The sequence below is a fragment of the Meriones unguiculatus genome, chromosome 4, assembly GCF_030254825.1.
Source record: "Meriones unguiculatus strain TT.TT164.6M chromosome 4, Bangor_MerUng_6.1, whole genome shotgun sequence".
Taxonomy (NCBI): Eukaryota; Metazoa; Chordata; class Mammalia; order Rodentia; family Muridae; genus Meriones; species Meriones unguiculatus.
This window is the reverse complement of record NC_083352.1, coordinates 55,921,477-55,937,982: the sequence shown is the minus strand read 5'-3', so window position 1 is coordinate 55,937,982 and position 16,506 is coordinate 55,921,477. Positions and strand designations below refer to the sequence as shown.

General features: G+C 38.1%; 1 protein-coding gene across 2 annotated transcripts in view; it reads right to left on the bottom strand.

The window, feature by feature from the left end:
• The window catches only part of Spock3 (SPARC (osteonectin), cwcv and kazal like domains proteoglycan 3), a 436,641-nt gene extending 421,388 nt beyond the window's left edge, over nucleotides 1–15,253 (bottom strand). The window contains exons 1-2 of one of the 2 annotated variants that reach the window (XM_060381847.1): nucleotides 15,096–15,253; nucleotides 14,635–14,823 (exon numbers count right to left, since the gene is read on the bottom strand). In XM_060381847.1, the coding sequence (XP_060237830.1) occupies nucleotides 14,635–14,823 (189 nt within the window). In that variant the 5' untranslated portion in view covers nucleotides 15,096–15,253. The remainder of the gene's footprint in view (nucleotides 1–14,634; nucleotides 14,824–15,095) is intronic. The other variant, XM_060381846.1, reaches the window with a different exon arrangement.
• Between the last annotated feature and the right edge of the window lie 1,253 nt (nucleotides 15,254–16,506).

Genomic DNA, 16,506 nt, shown 5'->3' with positions numbered 1-16,506 from the left:
CCACCCTCCTTCCCTCAACTCCTCCCTGCCCCTCTTTAAGTCCACTGATAGGGAGGTCCTCCTCCCCTTCATTCTGACCCTAGTTTATCAGGTCTCATCAAGACTGGCTGCAATGTCCTCCTCTGTGGCCTAGCAAGGCTGCTCCTCCCTCGGGGTGGGGGGAAGGTTAAAGAGCCCTCCACTGAGTTCATGTCAAAAACAGTCCTCTCTCTCCTTATTAGGGAACCCACTTGGATACTGAGCTGCCATGGGCTACCTCTGAGCGAGAGTTCTAGGTTATCTCCATGCATGGTCCTTGGTTGGAGGATCAGTCTCAGAAAAGACCTCTGGGCCCTTAAGAACAATAAACAAAGCAGGTTTGTTGAATAATCTAAACCTACAGAGTCCCTCTCTCTCTGGACTCAGGGCTTCCTAGTCTGGCCAGGTTGTTTACCAAGAAAGTCCCAGGAATCCTCTTGAATTGTCTTCCCAGGAACTACTATTACATGTTTGCCGCTCTGACAATTTCTTGTATGGACTGAGAATCCAAAGCACATCACATGCTTGTATGGCAAGCAAGCACTTTATCAACCAAGCCAGCTGTCTTCTGCATTTCATGTTTTCAAAAGCTAATTCATTTTCTTACCAAATGCTATCAAACACAGAAAACTAAAAACTTAATGATCCACAATGGACAGAGGCTATGAGGTTTGTCCAAACCTCCCCCAACCAATATATTTAAATTACAATATTTGTGCTGATTACATATTATAATAATTTGTATATTACCAGCATTTAAATGAGGCAACAGTTTCCAGGGAGAATGAAGACAAACAACATTCACTACAAGAATGCAAGCTCGTGCATTGTGTTTTAATTTTATAGATATTCTTGCTGCCTAAAATATTCTGAACTGCACTATAATTGCAAAAATTCACTAATAAAATGCCAGTGTTATGCCATTCTCAAATGCAATGACTCTTTAGGAATAAACACTGCTTTGAATAGTATATAACATACGGGCTTTTATAAGAGGAATGTATAACAGACAAGGGGTGTCTTTTTCCTTCTGCAAGATAAATTAATCAACTAGCAAAGTGATTACTCTGCCTTTATCTAAAAGGCTTTAAAATCAGTAAAAAAAAATGAAATTATTTTTAGCATCTTAGTCAAACTGACAAGAAAACATTCAATGGAAGCATTCAAAACACAAAACAACAGAACAAAACTATCAGTTATCTGTTACGATTTATTTAAAATTCTAAGTTAATAAAGGCAGAAAATCTGAATGTTTTTTTTAGAGTAGGATCAAAAATCACCAGTCCTGAAGACACTGGTTAAAATTGTTGAAACTCACTTTCCTTATTTGTAAAGAGGAGTTCATTTTATGTGTCTTTGTATAAATTCTTTAAAAAGATGGTTCTACTAAACAAACCTCGAATTTTCTAATTAAAATCTGGGTAGAGTGCTTACATAGACCCCTATCTAGGGATGGCATACAAGTGGCCCGAAAATATAGAAAAGAATATAAAAATCACTAATTTGGGGTAAAATAAAAATTAAAGTCACAAGGATGACTTCAAATGTATTAGCAGGTCTGCTATAACATAAAAATTGTTTTAGTGTAGGCATGAATAAAGAAACAGTTGACACCCATTGCATTGTTGGTTGCAATGTAAGGCGATGCAGCCACTGCAATAAACAATATGGTAGATAGTTCCTTACAAAAACATGTTCAAAATATGGCTCAGAATGTAAAGGCACCAATCACTAAATACGAATTTTACCATAAAACTCACTTGCTGTAATGAAAGAACTGTCCTTTACCTTACCCCCAACACACACACACACACACACACACACACACATACACACACACACAAGAGGTACCATGGCTTGCTAGTACTTGCATTTCACATAGGTAAATGCTATTTTGTTATTGTTGTTGTTTTGAGACAGGGTTCCCCTGTGTAGCCTTGACTATCCTGGACTTACTTTGTAGATTTGGTAGCCATTGAACTCATAGTGACCTGCCTGGTTCTGCCTCCCAGAGTGCTGAGATTACAGGTGTGCACTACCACACCCAGCTATAAACATGATTTTTAAAGTAAAATAATGGAAAAGAAAAATGCCCTGTAATAAAGAATTCCGTGTGTGAATACGCATATGAATAGCTAAGAGTAGATTCTTGACTTTTTCACATATCCATAATGATGATGATAATAGTTCTTATTACTTAGACACGGGTAATAATTGCATATTAACTTGTGAATGGACAAAAAATTTATATATAAAATTGAATATTATTAACTCTCAGAAAATAAATAAATCAAAGATGGGGAGAGAGCTCAGCTAGTAAAACGTTTGCTGTGCAAGCATGAGTACCTGAGTTCAATCCTCAACACCTAGAAACAAGGATGTATGTGAAGTCATGCGCATATAAATGGCAGCACTGCATAGATGGAGGCAGGGGATCCCTAGGTTTTTCTGATGAGCTACTATTAACTACCTGGTTGTTAGAAACTCTGCTTCAAAAGTAAGCTGGAAAAAATATGACGAGAACACCCGTCACTAGCTTTTGGCCCCCACATTCACATGAAATTAGCCGTCCATGCATTTCCACAGTCAAGTGCACACATGTCTGAACTTGTACATAAACTATGACTCTCTTCAGACAGAAAAGGGATCTTGGAACTACAGCCACCATTGTTACTACCATCTCATTGACGGCTGTTGGAGCTACCACCAGGGCATTAGGCATGAGTCATACTGGGCAGACTGCTCAGACCCTGAATAATCATTTAGCCAATGTAGCTCATGCCTTAGTTGTACATAAAGGAATTAATGCTCAACTAAAAGGAAGCTTGATGGTGTTCAATCAGAGGATTGACCTCGTGCAGGAGCAAATTGATACCCTATGGCAAATCGCTCAACCTGGCTGTCAATGAAAGTATGCTGGACTTTGTGTCACTAGCATACAATATGAGAATTTTTCCTGTGCTGCAAATCTGTCTAAACAATTGTCGAGCTATATTTTAGGTAATTGGACTGGAGAATTCGATACTACGATGGAGCAGCTGAGAGTGGCCATTGTCACAGTAAATTCTACCGGAGTGGACGCAGGACTAGCCACAGGATTATCAACATGGATTGCTGCAGCCATGAATCATCTGAAGGAATGGGCGGGCATGGGAGTGTTAGCAGGCCTTCTGGTGTTGGTCTCCTTGGTTTGCCTGTGGTATATATGCAAGATTAGAGTCTCACAACAGTGTGATGCAGCCATGATCATTCAGGCCTTTACAGCCATTGAAGCAGGACATTCTCCCCAAGCATGGTTGGATACCATAAAAAGCTAAAATGATACGCTCAGGATGCGAGGCTAAGCACTGCACTCAGGGTCAGCCGCTTTGGACCCAGAGAAGAGCATGTCTGATTGCATGCGGGTTGATGCCCCAGGTCCCGCCTCTGAGAAAAAGGTATCAGACGGGTCTGATGCTCTTTGGGTGGATGACACCTAAATGAACATCTGTACAAAGTCCCAATTTATTTCTAATATCAGAGATCAGACCTCTACTCTTGCCTGATGAGTCTAAAACAAAAAGGGGGAACTGTAGAGAGCTGCGGAATGCTATGCCTTAAAGATGGAGCTGGTTTCTGCCTTCTGCCTTCCCGATGGTGAGTGCTCTCTGTCACGAACAACTCCACATTTGGCTAAGGCCGAGGATCTGGCTTGCTTCCATGTATGTGGACCTATCTGCATTGCCCCCGTGGCACGCCTGGGTTGGCTACCCAGAGGCTATTTAAGCTGTGGGCTGGCTTTCCCCGGGGTCCGAGGATTGTTCAATGTTCCTGAATAAACTGCATTGAAAAAAAAAAAAAAACAAATGTGAACTTGCATGTACACATGAACACACAAGAAGTAAGGAAGCTCTGTAGCATGCCACACCATATTTAAACCTTAAGGAGACTGCCCTAAATACAATAAACCAGTGATAGAAGAATGCTTCTGGTGTGATCCATTTACTGAAATACATAGTAAAACTAATAGAAACAGGAAACAGAAGAGTGGTTGCCAAGGGCTGGTTAGATGAAAAGTTCTTCAGTGGTTATAGAAGTTTCAGGGAGAAAGAATGCTTAGAATTACGTGTACTAGAATAAAAATTCACCACTTGAAACCTATCTAAAATAGCAAACATGTTATACTTTTAACCACAATTAACCTTGAAATATGCTATGTCTACAAAAGACTTATACTGAATGACATTATGTATACAAAACCCCTAGCCTGTATTAGACAGGTAGAATAGTAATTCCAGAAAAAGAAGCATTATCATATCTGTGTTTGAGGACAAGAACTTTGGATCCCAAATATCCTTAAAAGCCCAAGGCTTTAAGTGATGTGATCATTTTCCAGGTTCAGGATGCTGTTAAACATCATATAGAGTACGATTAGAACTTTGATCTTCACAGGGACTCACAATATACATTGTACAATACTTTATCTTGCCCCAGGCAGCAGAACTAAGACAAGTTCTTAACCAGCCATGTGATCTCCAGCAGAAACAATCAATTCTCTCCAGTAAACAAAATCAGATAAGCTATGACTTTCAGTAGACTATGTATGTAAACACATTTTGATCTGCAATAATTTTGAGTGGTGATAGGATTTTACTCCTTCTAATACTAGGAATTATCATCTTGGGAGAGAAAGTTCACTGATGCTCACTAACTGTCATGCTTTGCATTGCATTTCCTTACCTATTCAATGAGAACATAATTGAACATGTGTACACACACAATTTGTTTATACAGAAATTGTCCATGGTAGAGCTGTTATTTAAAGACAGGTAATTGAGAAATTATTATTTTTATTCATCCTAAAGCAATATTTTCTGGGTTTTCCAAAAATCCTCTGATGGGTCTCTGACATGAACTGATTGCCCTGCTCTTTGATCACCTCCCCCTGAGGGGGGAGCAGCCTTACCAGGACACAGAAGAAAACAATGCAGCCACTCCTGATGAGGCCTGATAAGCTAGGATCATATGGAAGGAAAAGAAGACATTCCTCTATTAGTGGACTTGGGGATAGGCATGCGTGCAGAGGGGGGAGGAAGGAAAGGATTGGGAAGGGAGGAAGAAGGGAACTACAGGGGGGATACAGAGTGAATAAAGTGTAATTAATGAAGAATTTTTTAAAAATCGTCTGATGGCTCTCTTATTTTTAATCTTATCATTAGAAGTAGGAAAATAAAGCACACAAAAAGATTGCTGTCTGTGGTTAGATTACTATTAATTTCTAGCCAAGAAAGAATCTGCAATTATTTTCTTCTACTTCTAGTAATTACTCCTCTGATATTTCGAATAAGCACATTGCTGCCATTGCCCCTTTATGGAGCCAAGGTAAATAAAACTCTGTGTACATGTAAACTGCAGACAAGTATGGAGTTAATTTACTTGAAGTCATTTGATTATAGTGACAGCCATTAATTGTACTAGAATGGTTTTCTGAAAGTGTTCTCACTTTTCACCCTGGACCTGTTGAGCTCACAGTAACCTCCTCACCTCTGAATACATAAATAAGCTTGCATTGGCTCTACGAATTCTGAGCCTACAGCTTTACTACTATCTCTTTTCCACTGTTAAAACAGTTTATAATGTATTCAAAGTTTTGTATTTATTATATACGTATTTATAATTAAATCCATATATCTCCATGTATAATATAATGAGTATATTCTATATCAGTATTATTATTGAATATGCTTAGAGTTTTCTGCCAATAAATACATGGATTGAAAAAACTCACTAAAATATTCTGGAAAAAATTCAAATATAGTGTATTTTAAATCACATGTTTAGAAAAATGAGATGTGTTGTTTTATTAATGGGATCCTATAATAATTAAGTAAACACACAAGCATAATATTAATTCATATAAGAGCATAGAACATGCTATAGAAAAATAGGGTGTTCACATATACACTGCTTGCCACTTAATTTTACTTATGAAATATCTAGATATTATAGACAATGCATCTACATACTGTTGAATGTAATGTAGCTATTAGCTGTTAAAGTCAGCAAACCATAATGCCAAATGCTAAAAGCTAAGGAAAAAATACAACTATAGGCTGATGCAATAACAAGGTATTTAAGTTTTCTTTTTTCATATTAAAATAGTACAATTAAAATAATCAATATCTTTTCTCTAATGAAGCAGAAGTTTGAGTTTTGTATAATTTTCCGTATACCTCATACAAATCCTAAAGAATATTATTATTCAGTAAGCAGTTTTACTAAAGTAACAAAAAATGCATTTCTTAAGGAAGAAGCTCATCTCAACTTCTCCTATCTGTCAGCCATCTCTGATGTCAAGGAAAACGTGTAAAAGATACAGGAAAAGTATAAAGTCTGCAAGGCAGGATCAGACAAATCAGACATGCTATTGTCTCTATTTCTTAACTGCCCCAGAGATAGCGACTGAAGGGAATCCTTAGCTTCCAAGAGTGAGAGCTGTTTGAACTGCACAGTGACATGATTGCTAGTGTTATTCTGGTGAAAGGTCCTTGTTTTTAGTTTATTTCTCTGTTTATCCATTAAACAAAACACCGTCTTGAATGCAATAGAGTATCTGTCTTCTAACTAAAGGGTTAAGAAGTAAATTATAAATTCCTCCACAGAAAACCTTACCAATAATTATCAATGCCTCACAGACAACATTACAGACATTTTGCAAATGGTTGTAGCAGAAAAAGACTTCCCAGAAAACAAGCTAAGTGATGTTTGTTCAGGAAAACAAGCTTGGTCATCAGCCTCTTTGTAATACCCTACTGGATAATCTTTCTTGATTCTCACCATCAGCAGCTCCCCTTAGAACTAACATGTGACTGCTGCCAGACTCCTAAAACTACAGTCTTGGGTGACAGGCCTCTCAGTCCAGCCCTGAGCAGCTTTCCTTATCCTGTTCTTTCTGGCTAAAAAAATAGAGAAATGGTAAAGAATTAAAAGTACTGAAAGCAACACAAATAGCTTACAGGCAATTGTAAAACTCATTATCAGTAGGGGCAGGAGTGAATATCAAGAGGGCGTCTCAATGATATTTACCAGAGAATTGCCAAATGCAAGAGTGACAAATACTTTCCATCCTGTACAAGGCATTGCAACCTTTTTCTTAATGTTAGTCTTTCTAAAGTAGAGTTTAAACTTTCTAGTCACCCTAGTAGCTAAATGTTACCATGCAAAAAAATTAAGGTTAATGTTATACAAACAGAAGTCATATGGGAATGCTCATAGGTCAATACAAAAAAGAGTTTTTTTAGAATGCTTATGAAATCTTGATAGACAAAATTCCCTCACTTAATGGAGGTCACTGCTTGATAAATAACTGAAACCTCTAGACTGAATGAACAATTCTTGGTTTGTCAGAAATGGAACTGGCTGATAAAAGACAACAGTGACAAGAGGCAATCCTTAAAGGATTTCCACTTGTCAATGTGGAGATAAATAGAATGTACACTGAATATGATATCTTATCCTTAGGTATGTTTTGAAATGACTCTGATAGAGCTATTTTAGTAATGCTAAGTGTAGTAACTGTAGGCTGGGGTAGGGACTCCAACCCTGAGCAGTAGGAACTTGGTCTAACGGCCTACACAAAAATATAAAATAGAGACTAGAAACAATGAGACTAGAAAAGATGAAAATGTTTTCATAAATGAGAAAAGACATCTAAAGAATCCACGTGCTTGAGGAGTTGGATGGTGTTTAAAAGATTCAAAGATCCTCCTTTAAATGTATCTACATAAAATAAAACAAAATTTTGACCCAGATCATGAGACCATCAAAATGAAAACTGAATAAGAACATAAAATGTCGCTCTGAGTCAGATTCATGAGGCCTAAAAGCATTCAACCTATAGTGTAACTGTAAAAGTCAGAAATAAAAAGCTTTCTAGCAGAAAATGATGCTCTTTTTGAATATGTAGCTCATAAGTTTGAGAAGCCCACTTCTTATGAGAAGAGTAGACCGTAGCCACACAGGTGACAGAAAATAAGATCATCTCTACCTAAAAAGTAGTAAGAAAGGAAATCTAACATGAATTAAAGTCATCTAGGAACGGTTATAGGCTTTTTATTAACCGTGTCATATATAATATACTTAATGCATATGGTGTATATGAAAAGATCTATATTTCATATCATTCTCTTGATTTTCATGTTTTCTGTATTTACTCAAAGATATATACACATAAAAGTGTTTTGTTATATATAATAACAGTATATTATGATATAAACATATATATGACACATAAGCCTGCATGCAAATGTATGACATACACAAAAAAATCATATCCATTTTGTTAATTTTGAAATAATTCACTAGAAGTTAAAGAGAGTAAAACATATTTTTTGCTTCTATGAGGACGAGTTCATAACAGAGATTAACTAAATGGTCACCAGCAAGGAAGGCTTCTCAACAGAGAGTCTCACATGATGTCAGTTCCAGAAATCAGTAAGTCAAGGGACACTCTCTGGTCTCTTTTTGTTTATCTTGTGATACATGACCTGAAAAACATCAACCCTAAATCCATGCTCGTAGGTAGAGTGATAGCTGAGACAGAGTAGAAAAATGGCATTATGACTGAACCATGGCCTAATTAGGGTTCAGTTGAGTGGAATTTAGATGGAGTTTAATGCCTCAATGAGTTATTGGCTCCAGAATAGCCATGGTCCTCTACTGCTTCTTTTAAAATGTCTATTGACTTTTGTAGATTAAATTGCTCTGGGATTTAAACAATAGGAATGCCAGTCCCATATTAATATGACTGCACTCTATAGCCTTCACCCACTCTAAACTGCAATGGTAAAAAAACCTAATGGTAAACCTAATGGTAAAAAAGTTCCTCTTTTTTATTGCTATTTATTTTATTATTAATTTTTATTTTTTTATATTAATCACAGGTTATTTACTTTTTATCCCAGCAGTAGCCCCCTTCCTCAAATTCCCTTCCAGTCCCACCCTCTCTCCTTCATCTCCTCCCTGGCCCTTTCCAAGTCCACTGATAGGGGAGGACCTCCTCCCCTTCCATCTGACCCTAGCTTAACAGATATCTTCAGGACTGGCTGCCATGTCTTCCAATGTGACCTAGCAAGACTATTCCTCCCTCGCCGGGGGGGGGGGGGGTGGAGAAGAGGGAAGTAAAGGAGTCAGTCATTGAGTTCATGTCAGAAATAGTTCCTGTTCCCCTTACTAGGGAAACCCACTTAGTTACTGAGCTGCCATAGGCTACATCTCAGCAGGGGTTCTAGGTTATATGCATATGACAAAAAGGTAAAAACGTTCTTAAGCAGTAAACAGTGCCGTTATCATTGAAATAGAATAAAGAAAAAGAGCACGAATGAAAATGTCTTCTCAAGGGAAAACTATGTTCTTGACTATATAATAAAATATGAGATGTAAGCCTAATATATAATAAAATATAAGGGATGTGAGCCAAGAAGTATAGCTCAATAGCACAGTATATATTTAATATAGGAATCTAGACTCAATATCTAGAACATGAGTTCATACCTACACACATACACACACAGTCATACACACACACAGCATTCACACAGACATGTATGTACATAGATACAGACACATAATTATCATTATAGTTATAATGTTTTCTAATGAGATACATTGAATTTCAACACTTGCATAAGTATTGGACATATATCGTGATGGTTTGAATGAGAATGGTTGTTATAAGATCATATATTTAAATTCTTGTCCCCCAGTTGGCTTGTTCCCCAGTTAGTGGAACTGTTTTCAAAGGATTAGGAAATGAGCCTTGTTTGAGGAGGTCTGTCAATGGAGATGGGCTTTGAGGTTTCAAATGTCACTAAAAATTACTTCAGTAGTAGCCATTGCCTGTAATCTCTCTCTCTCTCTCTCTCTCTCTCTCTCTCTCTCTCTCTCTCTCTCTCTCTCTGTCTCTCTGTTCTCTGTTTGTCTCTATCTGTCTGTCTGTCTGTCTCTGTCTGTCTCCTGGTCTTCTCTGTGTCTCTCTCTGTCTCTGTTTCTCTCCCTCTCTTCCTTTCTCTCTTTCTTTCTGTCTTTCTCTGCTTCCTGCTTGTGGAAGAAGATATAAGTTATCAGCTACTGCTCTAGTATCATGGCTGCTGATGTGCTCCCACCATGACAGCCATGGACTCTAACCCCCTGCAACTGTGAGTACTGAGTTAAACACTTTCTTTTATCAGTGCCTTGATCAATGTATATATCACAGCAATACAAGAGTGACAATGACATACATTATGGGTAAGGTACTGCTGAAAAAAGAATAAACATTATTTATGCAGACTTACACACTTTATCAACAATTTCTTAATGTTTCTAATTTTGTCTGGGTTATGTACTGTTGCAAAGAAGAATACTAGAACTGAGCTACTAACCAGGAGGAAGCATCAGTCTCCAACCCTTCTCCATGCTAAGGGGACACTCAAGATCACAACAAGCCTGCATCATTAACCTGAAAGCCACAGACAACTAAAAGAGCCTTTGAAAAATAATTTTCTCATATGTAAGAGTACAATAACTTTACATGACAGAGGACATAGTACACATACAAACCAATTGTTTTGTTGACTCTCTAACAACAGACAATATTACAATAACCAGAATACTGAGTGTCCAGAGCCCTTGCTCTTCCATAGCCCAGGAAAGAGCCATTATTATGAACCATCATGTCTCTACTGATCCATGCATCCAAGAACATCAGCTCAGACGAAAAAGTGAATTGAAAGAAAAGTAGAAGATACAGACAGTTTACTTACTTTTTAATAACCCTAGTCAGCTATTTTTTATACAAAGTAAAATTATCACTAGTAAGCCTCAAACACTTGAACCCTTTGAGCTAAAGATTCAGTATCACTCAGAAGCAATATACTTTGCTCTGCATGTTCCATTTTTTCAGAGTTTTGGACATGTTCTTTGGTTGCAGATTAAATTCTTTAATTTAAATAGAAGATTTTGTTATTGACACTCAGCACTAAAAATTACTTCAGTAGTAATTATAGACCAAAACTTGATTGTAGATTTTACAACACTAATGGTAATTATTTTTTGAAACAAGTTAAAAGTGTTCATGTAATTTTTGAAACATAAATTTAATCCAGACTTTGTGTTTTTCTGTTTCAATGTATACTGTTGACTTTTTTATCTGGTGTACTGAAATTATCATGGCCATAGTAATTTCTTTTCCTGTGTTTTTACTGTACTGCTTTCAATGAACAGTGCTTAAAGGCCTCTTATATTTTGTCTTTGCTGTCATTCTTAATTAGCACAAGTACTTCAGTGAAATCAATAATATATAGGGTTGATGATGGCTTTACATTATGTATTCCTGAGCTCTTCATTGGTTTACAAATTCTTTACTCATTTATTACAGGATAAAGGGTGTGTTTTAATTATACTAATGGAAAATAAAACCTTAAAATGTGTAATATATGAGCTGTTTGAGCTAATGACTCAATTTCCTTTTAATTCTCTCTATATATATAAATATGTATGTATGTATGTATGTAATGTTGAGGTAGGAGACTGCTTTCTGATCCAACTCTTTGGCAAAGCAATGACACTATCCAAATACTTTCACTGAAAAAAAAATAAAAACATGGTATAATTAATATCACAATTCAACAGTGCTTGGGGGGGGCATTTATCCAGTATATCTACAAAGCATACCATTGTTGAGAGAAGAGTTTGGGTTTTTATTATTTTTTAATCTTTAATTAATTTTAGTTCTCCTCCCCCTGTATCTCAGTCCCGCCCCCCCGTGTGTGTGTGTGTGTGTGTGTGTGTGTGTGTGTGTTATAGAGTGAACTCAGGTCCCCTTTTACAGCAGACACGCACTATATTCTAACACATATCTCATTATAAATTCGTATCAGTATATCTTAACTATATCATACTGGTTCTACCTAGTAATTTTTGAATGTCCTTACTTCTTCTAAAATCTTTGGTGAATTTAAGTTTTCATTTTCTTCCTAAAACATACACTAAAATAACACATAGGCAGAATTTTATGGCGCTTACCAAATAATCCTCAAAGGAATAAAAGTTTCCTATGTTATACAATTGTATTTGCAAAGGTGAAAAGGTAAGGAATATAACAGAATAAAAGTATCATGAAAATTGCTAGTATAAATTAGTAAAAAATGTTTGTAGTTTCTCTTTTATTATACTCATGTTCAGCTTTCCTTTGGTTTCATTATTTCTTTTGGTTTTTGTTGTTGTTGTTTTGTTTTTACTGAGGAAATTGTTACTAAAGATAGTATGTTCTCCATCTATAAAGATTTACTACAACATATATTTACATATATATTAAATTAAAAATGTAAAAGTCTTATTTTATAAGTATTCAATTATAATTACATATACAATAAAGTTTTAGAATGTAATTTGAATAGGAACACAGGTGAAACTTCAAGGAGTTATTTGTAAAATAATATTAACTTTAGAGAAAGCAAAGTAAGAATTAATTTCACCATTAATTATCCTTGAGAAATAATTATGTTGAAGAACTATGTTTTCTAAATTATGTCAATTATCTTTCTATGAAACGAGCATGGAAAGAATGTGCTTAAGTTAAATTGCCTTTATGAGAAGAGACTCTAATGTCCTTGTCTGTTTGCCTTTCTCAAATCTGAACATGGAAACGTTCATTTTAAATAGAAAGCTCAAACAGAACATTAGAGATAGTTCATATAAGACAGGAGATTCACATTTCAAACAATGTCTTATAAGCATGTGCTTCAACCAAAAAAGTGTCTAAAATATCAGCTTCTTTTGTGCTGATGAAAGATTAAAGGAAAGATTTACCCCAACGGGAAAAAGCTATGAAGCAGCAGTTATTTGGGTGGTCTGCACAAGGTTGTACATGACGCAGGTGAGTGCTGAATGGAAGCCACACTGTCAACTCTCATTTCATCATTAGCAAGGAGCAACAGGTACATAAAGGTGAGATGTAATCATGTGCTTTTTAGCTCCTGTCTGCTCACAGTGATCTTCATAAAATAAAACTGATCTTCTACTATGGCTCCCCTAAATCATGACTTTAAAAAAAATCAGTTACATATGTAAAAATGCATATGTTAGGATATAGTGGGAAACCTTCTACATGATTTTACATTTTTTGATAGACTTTTCCAGTGAAACCACATAAACCCCCTGAGCATGATGCAGTAGATATATTGTTTCTATTGAAGTTGGCTGCATGAGTCCTAGAATATTTACATTTATATGTAAATACCTCAGCTTGTCACAACTCAAATGCTCACACACTGCTTTCCCTTATTATTAAACTGATTTAACTAAAACAAGGGAATCCTGCAACATTCAAGATTGAAGGTGTGTTAGAGGTGCCTAAACTCTATTTTAAAAAATAGTCGTTATTCAATAAATACATGTCAATGTTGGAAGTACTGTTCAAATACTTCCAAAATTTTCAATATTTCTTTTCTCAAGTAAGGGCATGATAAATGGCAATTCTCTGTTTGTAGAAGATATCTGCTTGTTTACTTCGCAATGTACTTAATATTGGTGTTAGCTTAAAGCAGGTAGGTAAGACTGCATTTACAAGAGTAAAGAGCATTCATTTAGCAAAACTAGTGATGTTAACATTTCATTCATAAAGCAAAAATGAGTCATGCATTAAGATCGAGCACGGTCATTTTCCACGTCGTGTATCCGTGCTGAGGAACATCTAGATTTACATTTAAGCCATAAACGCATTTCTCCACAACCTCTCTGTTAGACAGAGGCGGTGGGAGAAGAGAACTGTGTATCCAGGATGAGAATTAGTCCAAGCCTCTATTTGTTTTCCTAATCGTGAGAACCTGAGCTAATAGGACAAGTTAACTCACAGACTGGGAAAGCACTGCTGATTGACTCAGAAAACACTCTCACAAATGTCGATATGAATCACTCTGTCAATTCTCAAACCCCTCGGTTTTACAGGGAAGGCTAGGCATGGGACCCAGGGGTCAGAATGACCTCCTGGGGTTTCAGCCAAGTTCAAGGCTCAGAGTACAGCCCCAGTACAAGAGCAAAGTGTTCCAGGTTTCGTGTAGAAACAAAATCTGATGAGCAATTTTACGTAATCATCAGCAATTCAACTTTGGCAGACTGATGCTGACAAACAACCTCCCACCCTCAGAGAGCAGGAATTTATAAATGTTGCATCTTTGTACCTCCTCCCTCAAATTCCTTAATGGGCCATTAGTAAGAAGATCGATCCTAGTTACTTTATAGCCAGGCCACGCAGAGGCACCTCTGTTGTGTTTACTAGTGCCAGAAACACCATTCAAAAGTTGAGAAGGTCGTAGCAGTTACTTTGCAAACCTTGGGGGGCAAAAGATTGGGGTACTATGAAGTGAAAAAGGGGATGATAGAGAACCTGGTGTGACCTAACTCAAAGGCAAATGTAACAAGCAAATCCCTACTTAAGCTAACTGGAGACTAAGTTCTCCATTGACAGGATGTCAGCTTTATCACCACAAGTCCCTCTTTCCTTAGAAAAGCTAGCCCCTTCCCCACCTCCGGCTGCCAAGGCAAATGCCATCCCTGGAGCTAAACGCGCGTGGCTGGAGATGAGTGCGCATCACTTACGTCTCGGAATTTGTTCCACTGTCCGACTTCCTTGTCATATTGAGAGATTGTAGTGAGCCATTGTTTTTCATCCAGAAAATTACCGCCGTCCGACCGCCCCCCAGCCGCAGCCGCCGCCGCGCCAGCTGCAAGAGTCTGGCTGCACCAAGCCGCTGCACACACACACAATAAGGCTGACACCTTGAGCATCTGGGAAGGAGACACAACCAGGGGTAGGAAGCGGTGTCAGAGACCGGGTGTGAAGATGGGGGCGCCCCTAGAAGGCATGCATCAGCGAGGACGGATTGGAGAGAAGGGGAGAGGAGCAGGGACAGGGGTGTCCCCTTCCAGGAGGCTTCACCCCCAAACCAGGGCACTCACACACACGCAGACCCAAGGGAGAAGAAGAAGGGGGTCTAAGGGAGGAAGCCCCAAGCAGCGAGAGTCCCGGTGGCCAGATAAAACGCTTGCCGGCCCATCACCTTGTTGGGAGCGGGCACGGAGCTCGCCGCTCCTGATGGAAACGCAGCCCGGCTCTGGCAACTCGCTTCTCGCTGGAGCTGGTTGCACGCTCCGCGTCTCAGCCGTCCACTCAGCTCCCTGCGCCCGGCGCTCCCCCCATCCCACCCTCCCTGCGCCTATCCCTCGCCAGCTCCCCTCGCTTCACCCCTCCCTCCCCACCTCCGTCTTCCCCTCCTCCTATCCCATCTTCCTCTCCCTGAATCCCAGCTGCAGCAAGTTCCGGATGCGAAGCTTGGCTGAAGCCAGAGGATGCCGTAGGCTCCTTGCCTATGACTCCTTTGCTTTCTAACCTCTCGCCTCCAGAAGAGATTCGTTCTCATGTTCATTCAGCCAGCTCATTCTCTCAGCTCTTGGATTGAAAGGACAGCATGGGATCTCCCTCTCTACTACTCCCGTTCTACAATTTCAGGGGTGGTCAGGCAGATATAAGGAAAGAGATAAGAAGAAAACTTTATGCATCACAGAGTGAGAATCCATAGGACTTTGCTCTGAACCTGAACTGGGCTTCTCTTTAGCCTCTGAACCTGAACTCAGCGCCTTCTTATCTAAAGTAACATCATCAAAGGACCTTGCATTAGGTCTTCAAATTCTGTTCCCTGAACTTCCGCATTATTTCAGAGCCAAACTATTGTGGAAAAGGGCTGGATTCTGTTTTAAGGCTTGGCAGGCAAAGTGTTTGATTTCACCAACATGCCATGCTCAGCGCACACAATCCATTTCTCCTTTTTAAAATCTCTCCAGTAACTGTGCCGTGTGCGAAAGTGCTTGAATCAAAAACTTAAAGCGCATAAATAAAGAAGCTATCTACTTCAACCTTCTAAACTGGGTCAAACAGCTTTGAGGCTCTAGCCAGGATTTTTGTACTTCAAACTACCACTGATGAAAGGAAACATTTGGCTCCCCCAAATCTATTCTACCACACAGAAGGGAGGGTACAGGGCACGAGAACTCATGCCCCTTACAGAACCCTGTGAAAAAATTCTCTTCCATGTGCTTACAGGAAGCAGGTGAATTGAGCACTGTATGTAAATCAAGAGATTTCTGGAAACTAGAAGACTGCAAAAGTGTTAGCCATCTGTATTTGAATTATACTCATCAGGCAAACCAGACCTTCCCAAGCTATGACCTTTGAAAATTTCTCATCTATTCTAAAATTTAGGAGATAGTCATTAGAATAGTAGCAACAGCTACCTTCTATACATTTATCATTTTGTTCTCATTTGTGTCAACTTTTAGATTGTATTTTAAAAGAAATGAAACTGAATGATATTGATTTTTAACTTTAAATACAGAATTAAAGGAGTGTGAATTATTAGCACAAATGAAGAAAAGTGAAAAATTTAACATATAAAATTAATATTTCCCCATTTA